This window comes from Wasmannia auropunctata, unplaced genomic scaffold (assembly GCF_000956235.1).
Source record: "Wasmannia auropunctata unplaced genomic scaffold, wasmannia.A_1.0 LD335353.1, whole genome shotgun sequence".
NCBI classification, from domain to species: domain Eukaryota; kingdom Metazoa; phylum Arthropoda; class Insecta; order Hymenoptera; family Formicidae; genus Wasmannia; species Wasmannia auropunctata.
The window spans coordinates 41,528-52,259 of record NW_012027537.1 but is presented as its reverse complement, the minus strand read 5'-3'; the positions used below and the strand labels follow the sequence as shown (position 1 = coordinate 52,259).

Below are 10,732 nucleotides of genomic sequence, written 5' to 3'. Positions count from 1 at the left end.
GTCTCGATCATTATATACCGACGCGACGCAAAAACAAATATGACGGCTGGCGGCAACGCTACATGTACACATCAAGTTTGAGAGTTTGAAAAAGATTGCATTTCTGTGCATTTCTGTGCATAATTTCAAATATTTGAATTGTGACATTATTCACGCGTCAAATATATATTATACAGTTATATGTCATATAAGTTGATATTACTAATTTGGAGTTCAAGCAAACTGCGAATAATCGTCAATCTTAAAATATAGCTCTAAATTGAATAATATATAATATCACAATTGACAAAGCAATTTGATGCTAATGAGCATCTTTTAAATCCTGTAAAATAATTTATTACGAAAAATATTACCTCAGTCAGGACTTAAACCTCCTGCTCTCCGAGTGAATGTCTTACCGTTCGAGGTATATAATATTTATCATAATAACCAACAAATTTAGAAATAACGTCGTTCACGGCGACATGTAGACGAACTACATAACTGTAGAAATGTTTAAACTAAGATGAGAAAACGTCAAATGTCTTGATGCTTAATATTTTTATATGTGAAAAATATTAAGTCAATAAATATATAAATATAAAGAATAAAGCTATAGAGAAATAAATATATTATAATAAATTTGGATCGTAATTTTGATAAATATATTTCTTCTGATTTAGGAATTTCTTCTTTGCATTTATTTTAAATTTATATTTGCATTCTACAATGTAAATCATGCATTTCTAAAAATATATAATCTTTGTTCCATCAATTTATTCCTTTTTTTTTCACATTTTTCATACGCAAGTTAATTATTAAAAATAACTATTTTATATAAATATACGAATAACAGGAATGTGGTTTGTCCATTCAATATTATTTCCTTGTAAATTATTATGCCGCTGTACATAATGCACCATTTAAATGCATCGTCGAACTCTACTGTTATTTTAAAACTCTGTCGATTTAACCACGAATCTTTTCCAGCAGTAACTTTTCAAGCTTGCGCACATCGACGGCAAATTTGCGAATGCCTTCACACAACTTATCGGTCGCCATTTGATTTTCATTTAAAAGCCATCTAAATTCAGCCTCATCCAGGCTAATCTTTTGAAGATCACACTTCTTCGCCGATTCCACGTTTAGCATTTTGCGTATGGGTTCGTTACTCTCCTCTAATTCTTCCAATAACTTAGGACTTATGGTAAGCAAATCACATCCGGCGAGTTCCTTAATTTCACCTAATTATCAAAACATTTAAATTAAAAGAATAATACTGCATCTAAATAATAATGTTTGTATTATTATTTTGCATCGTAATTTATAATCTACATTTAAATAACTTAGAAAACTATAGAATTATATACATTATATAATACATTATATAAATCAAAATACTTACCGACGTTTCTGAACGAGGCACCCATCACAACCGTCTTATAATCGAACTTCTTATAATAATTGTAGATTTGCGTTACAGAAACGACACCTGGATCCTCTTTTGCTTCATAAGTTTTTTTATCTTCATTTGCCACGTACCTAAGCAAGATTTTTTATTTTTCTCTTATATAAATTTTATTTTACAAAATAACACTCACCAGTCCAGGATTCTACCAACAAACGGCGAAATAAGAGTAACTCCAGCCTCTGCGCAAGCAACAGCCTGAGCAAAGGAGAATAATAACGTAAGATTGCAGTGAATTCCATATTTTTCCTCCAATTCCCTAAAAAAAAGTTTTCGATTATTATTTTTTAATTTTTATTTGTTTATTAATTGAATAAAATGCATATTTTAATTTAGTTTCTTATTTACTTTGCCGCTTGGATGCCTTCCCAGGTCGACGCAAGCTTGATCAGAATGCGTTCCTTGCTTACTCCAAGCCCTTCATACAGAGCAATCAATCTTTTCGCTTTTTCAATACTGGCTTCCTTATTGAAGGACAATCTGGCGTCTACTTCTGTGGAGACTCTCCCGGGAATTATATTTAAGATCTCCTTGCCGAACAAAACACACGTGATATCAAGAGCTGCTTCAACTTGCTCGGCCAAAGTACTGTAAGAGAGAATCGCTACTTTAAATATTTAACTTAAAATACTATAATTATTAATATTAAGGCGATGCCGGAGCAAAAAAGATTATCAATAGTTCTTTAATTTGTTTATTAATCGAATATAAAATGCATATTTTAATTTAGCTTCTTATTTATTATTTCGCCGCTTGAATGACCTCCGAATGAACTCCGTAGTATTGTTGTTTTATTGACGATTTGTATGTACATATGTATGCGATATTGATTGTAGTCAAGGCTAGGCAAAATACATCATTAAAGTATTTAAAATACAAAATATATACAAAATACTGGCAATCTTAGTATTTGAATTACAAAATATAAAATACTTTTAATTTTTCAATTTAAAATACAAATTACAAAATACAAAATACTTCTAAGTTTTTATTTGAAATACAAAATGCTTTTTAATTTAATCTTTCAATTACAATAATATATAATGTTAAACTCTCCCCTCCAACAGTCTCCTCTCCACTTTTAGAGAGAGAAAGAAAAATTGTTTTACTCTCTTACACTCTTTAACAGTCCTATTGTCCTGTATCAACCGCACGAAAAATCTATTTACTATAATGTGAGATTACGAAATTTGACTCTGATTACTTTATATTGCTTGAAATTTGACGAAAATAATTAGTGTCGCTAATTGTCATATGAGAAAAATTTAAGCTACTATTAATTGTTATCAAGAATTTTTATCAATAATTTCTTTAGTATTTCAAATACAAAATAGATCGAAATTGTATTTGAAATACAAAATACATTGAATAACTCTTTTAAAATACAAAATACAAATTGTATTTCAAATACAAGTATTTGAAATATGCCCGGCCCTGATTGTAGTATAGTGTGCATGTTTACATCTATGTTGCACTACATCAATGTTGCACATATACATACAAATGTATTTTCATACAATGTTTTATCTTATATTAAAGCACCTAATAGGCTCATTAATAAAAGTACAGTATTATTCTTTTATGTAATCCTGCGAATAAAGCTTGTTTTATATGTACAAAGAATAAAATTCTTATACCAAGCAAATATTGTTACAAGTTGACGCTAGAAGTCGATAACAAAACTAATTTTCAAAATTTTTTTCATTTTTTATACAAAATCGTTTCATCCGCATTCCATCATTATCTATATTTTAATTCTGGAAAAGAATTTTTCTAGAAATATTATAAGCAATATACATGTACAAAAACATTGTATAACAATCATTACGTTTCGATAAAACAAACAACTTCAATACCGCCTACTTAAATATCTTAATAATCGCAAAAAGACTGAAGAATACTAGATTTAACGATAAGTATATATAATATTATATACCTATACTTAATATATCATATTATAATATAAATTATATATATCTGTAACACTTACGACCCGGACTTTTTGCCGTATTCCGCGGCTTTCTCGATTAAATGGGCATACTTCTTTTGATTAGCGGCAGCGAGAATCAATGAGGGATTTGTCGTTGCGTCTGTGGGCTTAAATTGCTCCATAGCTATGAAAATAATAAAAAAATACTGTTACAAGATTATTACTAATCATCATTTCCAATATTCGCAATATACATATATTATTTTGTTTATTATTACATTCATATCTAAAAATATCTGTCATTTATTCATTAAAAAATTAAATTTGTTCAAACGCTTCCGTTCGATCTGTGTCTCAAGGATAGAAGTGATAAATATAATATGCTACTCTTTAGAGGTCACCGTTCAACAAAGGTCACGGTATTTCATGTATGCACTGATATCTGTTTTATCAGTTGCACAGATAAATCTATTCGTCAAATCAACATCGTTCGATTTTTCGATGTTTCGGTGGATATACGAAATCGCGATGAAAATTTCAAATTCATACGGAATAAATTAAGCTCGTGTATTATAGGTTTAGGTGAGTCAGAAATGTATTATCGTTAATGAAATCATCGTAACATTAATTGCGTTATCATCATTACGACGAAGCGTGATGGTCATCAAACGCGAGGAAAACTTTCTTAATTTACAGATACTGCATCAGTATATGGACACGTGCATTATTAATGGAGTTTCTGTTGATCAAAATCACATCGATATAAACGTGCAAATATACAGGGTGTCTCATTTTAAATGCCTAAGATTTCTCGAAAACTATGCTAGATATACGGAAAAATATTTCAAGCAAAAGTTGTATGATTTCAAGAGGGACGTAATGGATAAGATGGTACCATTGATTTGATCTTGGGTGGCGCTGTCAAGGTCAGGGAAAGGTCACTTCAAATCTTTTAAATGGCACCCCCCCCCCTTTTTATTGCATATTCTTGTAGCTTATCTCGAGAGCTTCTCAAAACACTTAATAAAATGTTTTTCCATTAAGTACTTTTCGAGTAATAAGGCTTGAAAGTTGTAGTACCGCCAGCATTAGCATTATATCCAAGGTGTCCAAACAATGGCTAAAACCTTTTGAATGTTGTTCGGATCATAAGCTAGACAACATATGTCAAGGTCATGATCATTGGAGGTAATTGTTCCTCTTTTTTTCAAAAAATAATAATTTTAAAAAATGAAAATTTTATTATTTGCTTTTGCAACAACCTTTAATGGCCTTGATCTTGACATGTGTTGTTAAAGTCATAAAATCCTGAATAACATTCAAAAGGTTTTAGCCGTTCGGACACCTCGAATAATGCTAATATCTGCAGTTGTATTGTAACTTTCAAGCCTTATAATTCGAAAAGTGCTTAATAAAAAAATATTTTATTATAGTGTTTTGAAAAGCTCTCGAGATAAGCTACAAAGAATCGCAATACAATAAAAAATGGGGAGTTTCATTTAAAAAATTTGAAATGATTTCCCTGATCTTGACAGCGCCACTCAAGGTCAAACCAATGGTAAAATTTTATGTCCCCCTTGAAGTCAAATAACTTTTGTTTGAAACATTTTTTTCGTATCTATCATAGTTTTCGAGAAATCTTAATGGATCATTTAAAATGGGACACCCTATATAGGATATATCGTAAAAATTACATCAATTTTAATACTTAATAATAGTGCCAAAATAATCATTTATAACGCTCATGAGTTAAACAACGGAATCAAAAAAATTTCGACAAATTGTATAATAAAAAACAACATTCAACGATATTTCAACATTCAACAATTTTAAGCAGAATTTAATATTGGAGAGGTGAAATAATTACTTATTATTTTGCATATTAAAAGCATTGATCACAAAACCAGTCTCTAATTATATCATAAAAGTCAATGTCATTATTCGAATAATATTACAGCAAGGTAACGACATTCCAGTAATATTGCAGTAACATGTATTTCAATACAATATTGCTAAAATGCTTTAACTGCTTTATGTTGTATGGAATATATTGTTTTCCTTTTCTTTTTTAAATCGAATTTCGCTCATAATTAAAATAATTGATAATTTCAAAAATAATCTTTTTATTCTTTATTTCGCAATTCTAGACGCAATTTTATATCGATGACATTGAAATGTATACAAGAAGCAGAAGTCATATATCTTCGAAATAAATCAATTAGTAAAAGAAAAAAAGAAAAAAGAAAAACAACTTTATACGTAATATGAGTAATATCATTCATGATCGAGGTCACGTGGGAACGCGCTCGAAAAAAGTGCAAACGCTGCAAGATCTCTCCCCCCCTCTCTTCCTCCCTCACTCGACAACCGCTACTTCCCCGACTTCCCTTCCCGCCGATGTGACTGTCGCGAGTATCTACCGTCGCTCTCCTGACCGAATTCGAATTTCAACGGGGTTTTACCTTGAAAGTCACCGGTGTCGGCGACCACCGTGGTGAAGTCCTTTAGCTGGCTCAACGAACTCATGGTCTTGGTTTTCTTCGACTGATGCTCGCTCATGGTCGCCGTAAGTATTTATGCGTACGAGGAGATGAAAAATTACGATGTCTCACTCACGCGAGCGCTCCGCAAGCACTGATATCTCATCGTAATCGTACGACGGCATCGTCGGACGCGGCGATTGGCTGTTCGATAGAGAGTTTCCAGCGGCCCGCAGGACTCGCATCTCTCGACGCTCAATCAGCACGTTTGAAAAGAGTTAGCTCGTCGAATGGAAATAACGGCCGAATCGAACCTCTTGATGGTAGGCTGACCAACCGCTCGCCAATCGCGCGAAAATAAATTCCACGAAAGCGCGCGCGAATACGAAGCGGTTTTTATACACGGAAACTTTTTTACAGAAATTTTACTTTTATTTTACATAATTTTATTTTACTGAAAGTGTCAAATTATTATATTTATTTTAAATTAAATATTAAAGGCACTGTTTGCTTGTTTTTAGTACTCAAAATACGTAATTATTTGATACTTTAAAGTATTACATTTTTATAAAGAAAATACGTAATTATATTTGACACTTGACAGCATTAAATTTTTATTTAAAAAATTCCATGCTATATATTTATCTTCGTGTTTATGTAAATTAATTATAATTATAATAGCTAACTTAAATTTATATTTTCAAGCTCTTACAGAAATTTATTGATGAAAGTGCCAAATAATTATTTATTTTAAGTATTAAAAACATTGTTTGTGCTTTCAGTACTCAATAATAAGTATAATTATTTGGCACTTTTAGTATAAAATTTCTGTATGGGTTTGAGATAATTAAAATAGAAATTTAAGTTATGATAGCTATTAATTAATATAACAGACTTGCATAAACATGAAAATAAATGATGCGATGCTTTATAAGCATATTATTAATGTAACGGACTTCAAATGATGATAAATTAACAAATTGTATTTAATTATAAAGTATCATAAAATAATTATATAAACTAAAACAAAATAAATATATTGAATGTGACATAAACCTTGATGATAATCCCACTATATTTTAGACTTAATTTTCATATACTAAAGATACATACAAATAAAGTTTTATTTCGTGATTATGTGGCAAATATTTTAAAAATTGGAAGAAACTTATTTTCTGAATAAGAAAAAGTTACTATTTTGTACAGGAAAATTAGCTTTTTTGGAAAAAGAAAATATTGTACAGGAAAATTTTCGTAAAAACTGCATTTATTAAAATCTATTTAAATTAAGTACATAGTGCGAATATAATAACTTACTGGCCTATCAATACATTTTGATCAAATTGGTTTGAAATGTGTCTTTGAAGCTATATAAAAATAAATACAAATAGTGTCATTGTATTTGTAACAAACAGATAGAACTATTACGGTGCGTAATTTTGTTTCAATAGTTCTATTTCGTTCTGCTATTCTTAATTTGTTCATCTTGATTATCACAAGGTGATTCAGAATCAGAGTCGGATATATAAAAACATGATTGCACACTCGTGACTTCTTTATATATACAACGTAACAATTCTCTCGTCTTTTTTACAGAAGACTTACGATCGATTTTACCGATTATTTTTTCAAAAATAGCATTTGCTACATCTCTATAAATATAAACCTTTCGTTCTATTTAAACGCATTAATTGTTAACGCATTTAAATGGTTTCTACTCTTGATAAGTGTTTATTACAAAGTTCACGTATCAATTTAATATTAATTAATACAAATTTGAGAAAAATTTAAGGAGTATTATATTTCGCTGAAAATACTCTCGTATTTTCGCTACTATCAGACCTTCTCAGCGGACGTGTGCTTATCGAGGGACGCTGCAATTTTCGGCTGGTGGCCATATAGGAAAATCGAACAGATGACGAGGAACGCGCCCAAACTAAACTGGAGCGACAAGTGAAAGTCAAACAGATAAACGGAGGCTATGCAGGAGATTATGATGGCCAAAGACGTGGCGAATCCTTTCAATATGTTGTCGGCATATTTGACTACCATGGCCACGATCAATCCACCGCCCGCTTGCAGAGCCACCAGGTAGCAAATGAACAGATCGTAACCAAAGAAAAAGCCCCGTTTACCTATGACAGCACCGTCATGTAAGAAACACGTGCCTAGGCCAAACGGTATGGACAACACGCTCAATTGCACGTTTCGCATCCACACCGAGATGTCGGAGCCTTTGAGAATCTTCTCAAAGTAAATTCCCGCGAAGCCGGACAAGAAACACGCGCTTAAAGCGGCAGAAAAGCCTAACCAGTGGTTTTGCTCGATGCCCGAGGGTAACGGCGCTTTTGCAGTTTGTGCCAACTGCACCAGGACCACTCCAATGACCAAGAGCACAAGAGCACCCCACTGGGTGGTGTGTAGAGATCTACGTAATATCGTCACTGCGAAGAAGGCCGTCGTCAAAATTTTCAACTGATACGTCACCTGAAAAATATATTATTTATTTTAAACATTATATTATAAGGTTTATTATGCAGGATGTTTTGCCCGGACTTTTCGTAGAAATGTTAATATTTTATAAACTAAAATAAGAAAAAAAAAATGTTATATGAACGTAGTAATGTGCCTAAAATGTTTTATTAAAAAATTACAGCAAAAATATACAAGAAAAATTTTGTACTTGCATCTCAAAATACCTATGTTAATTCAAAATTTGCCTATGTTAATATAAATCTGGCATCGTAATATTGAATTTATCACTGACGAAAAGCGGCGTTTTATTAAAAAATTATGGCAAAAATATACAAGAAAAAATTTTGTACTTGCATTTCAAAATACCTATGTTAATATAAATCTGGCATCGTAATATTGAATTTATCACTGACGAAAAGCGGCGTTTTCAATTTTTATAACAATCATACACATGTAGTTATAAAATTCATATATTGTTCGAGAAAGTTTTTCAACGTCAGTTTAATTGTAATGTATGGATGGGTAAGTATAAATTTAGATGAAAAATTTTCTTAAAATTTTTATATTTTTATTCTACCTTTTTTAATGAAGCTAGAATGAATTTAGAATCTACGTTTATATAACATTTTCTTATTTCAGCTCAAAGAACATACTGTTAAAATTTGTATTAAAAATCCAAGAACATGTCTGTATGTTAACTATTATATATTAATATTTATTAATTTACATTGTTATTTCAATTCTGTCACATCCTTTAGAAGAAAACATTTCAGGAACATGTCTTACCTGATGTGTAGCTGCATCCAAATTGGATGCAGAAACGTAAAGTAAATTGTTCTGTATAATATATAGGAGGGATGGCACGCAAACTTTCAAAGTGTCGATAGGTTGTTTCACGATTGTCATATGTAATGCTTTGTAAAATTTCTCAAAGTTTCCCTCTTCGATATATACTAATACTAAGCAGGTAATCAATTTGATTACTTCAGCCATCACAACAGCTGAAAAAGAAAAGTGATACGGTTATCTGTGAATATAATAAGGATTTTCTATTATACTAACATTAAGTTAATGCTATGTTAAGTTATATTAAGTTGTTATATTAAGATTGACTGTACCACATGTAACACAATTTATATTTACCAGTGGAAGAAAGAAACATATCCCCTGCTCGGGTACGCGAATATCGCATGCTAAGGCCAACCATAGCATTTTGAAGTGTGAGAGTAACTAAGCTCACATACTTCAATGTTTGCCCAGTTCCTGTAACACACATACCGTGCTTGCATATACACGCCAGAGTATTATTCATAACTTTTATATAAATAATAAATATACTGACTTTGCGAAGTCTTGTTCATGTTGGTAATAAGATCTTTTCAACTTTTTTTCAAGATAGCTTATAGATATTTTTTTAGAAGCTACATTTTTCCTAAAATCATAAGAAATGTATGTTAATTTTCTATAAAAGTGCATTAAGTTTTTGTTCCCTTACAAAACAATAAGTTTTAACTTTAAAACCATAAACAGAAAAAAGAAAACGTAATACATCTAAATATAGAATATTAATTATCTTCGAACTATAAAAGTAATTAAAAATGTAAAAAAAGTAATGAGAAACGATTATTCACCCACAAAAGATAAACTAATGAGACAGTATAAAGAGTATTTCGCAAGATGCAAATGTCACATGTGTTTCACAATACAGAATGTCATTTTCAATTTGTAATGTAAATTATTAAGAAAAGACAATTGAGATAAAAATAATGTTTTATTATACACTACATTTATTTATGTACACAGATCATATTGACACTTGCATTGACAATCAGCCATGTATAAATTTTGACAAACAAGTTAAAAAATTATGATTGTTATAAGAATCTAACGAAGAATCGTTTAAAGTTATGTGTATAAAATAAGGCAGCTGATTAACTTCAAAATAATCCTTGTTAAAGGACCTGCATACCTATCCCGAGAATTTTTGTACACGTTGAACTGACACGTTGAACATTCATACTTCGTAAGAATGCCTAGTTATTTTCCTATCGACATCGCCGTCGATTGGCCTTGCCTTCGTTGCTTTCTATTTTACTCCTAACCTATCCAAATCATGAAATATAATGAAATAAAATGTAAGTTTTCTTTATTAAAGTAAATTAAGATGCATTCTATATTTATAAAAGGTAACTTAAGCAAGTTATTCTACGAAGATGCCAATAATGTATCTATCGAATGATAACCTTTAACTTCATCAGTTGGGTTTAGAAGACTGAGCAGTGAGCCAGTGGCCTAGTTTACACCGAGCATTTGATACGCGTACTAACTAGAAACTTTCTATTAAATTATCTTAATTTCTACAATGAAAGAATGATGTACTAAGCTGATACACTATGCATT

At 30.8% G+C, this 10,732-nt stretch overlaps 2 protein-coding genes across 3 annotated transcripts; both read right to left on the bottom strand.

Annotated features, from left to right (window-relative positions):
- Positions 1–838: 838 nt before the first annotated feature.
- LOC105457167 (probable transaldolase) lies at positions 839–6,051 on the bottom strand. Its single transcript, XM_011701680.1, has 6 exons — positions 5,840–6,051; positions 3,438–3,561; positions 1,796–2,035; positions 1,581–1,706; positions 1,385–1,521; positions 839–1,223 (listed from the first exon to the last, which is right to left on the bottom strand). Exons 1-6 carry the CDS (start codon positions 5,934–5,936, stop codon positions 949–951), a joined length of 999 nt encoding a protein of 332 aa, XP_011699982.1. The 5' UTR covers positions 5,937–6,051; the 3' UTR covers positions 839–948.
- A 1,055-nt stretch (positions 6,052–7,106) lies between these two features.
- On the bottom strand, positions 7,107–10,726 carry LOC105457166 (UDP-galactose translocator). 2 transcript variants are annotated; one of them, XM_011701678.1, is made up of 6 exons: positions 10,576–10,726; positions 10,302–10,434; positions 9,675–9,764; positions 9,476–9,595; positions 9,119–9,333; positions 7,107–8,344 (listed from the first exon to the last, which is right to left on the bottom strand). In XM_011701678.1, exons 3-6 carry the CDS (start codon positions 9,691–9,693, stop codon positions 7,694–7,696), a joined length of 1,005 nt encoding a protein of 334 aa, XP_011699980.1. In that variant the 5' UTR covers positions 9,694–9,764; positions 10,302–10,434; positions 10,576–10,726; the 3' UTR covers positions 7,107–7,693. The 2 variants fall into 2 exon arrangements, with proteins under 2 accessions (XP_011699980.1, XP_011699981.1); XM_011701679.1 differs by having other exon boundaries at positions 10,302–10,429.
- Between the last annotated feature and the right edge of the window lie 6 nt (positions 10,727–10,732).

Excerpts from the sequence above, each read along its gene's own strand:
- LOC105457167 (XM_011701680.1), bottom strand. The coding sequence starts at position 5,936 with ATGAGCGAGCATCAGTCGAAGAAAACCAAGACCATGAGTTCGTTGAGC. Across the intron at positions 2,036-3,437 it reads TACGGCAAAAAGTCCGGGTC|TACTTTGGCCGAGCAAGTTG; the intron begins GTAAGTGTTACA and ends TCTCTCTTACAG. Across the intron at positions 1,707-1,795 it reads GAAGGCATCCAAGCGGCAAA|GGAATTGGAGGAAAAATATG; the intron begins GTAAATAAGAAA and ends ACTTTTTTTTAG.
- LOC105457166 (XM_011701678.1), bottom strand. Across the intron at positions 9,334-9,475 it reads TATGTTTCTTTCTTCCACTG|CTGTTGTGATGGCTGAAGTA; the intron begins GTAAATATAAAT and ends TTTCTTTTTCAG. Across the intron at positions 8,345-9,118 it reads TGGATGCAGCTACACATCAG|GTGACGTATCAGTTGAAAAT; the intron begins GTAAGACATGTT and ends TATATTTTTCAG.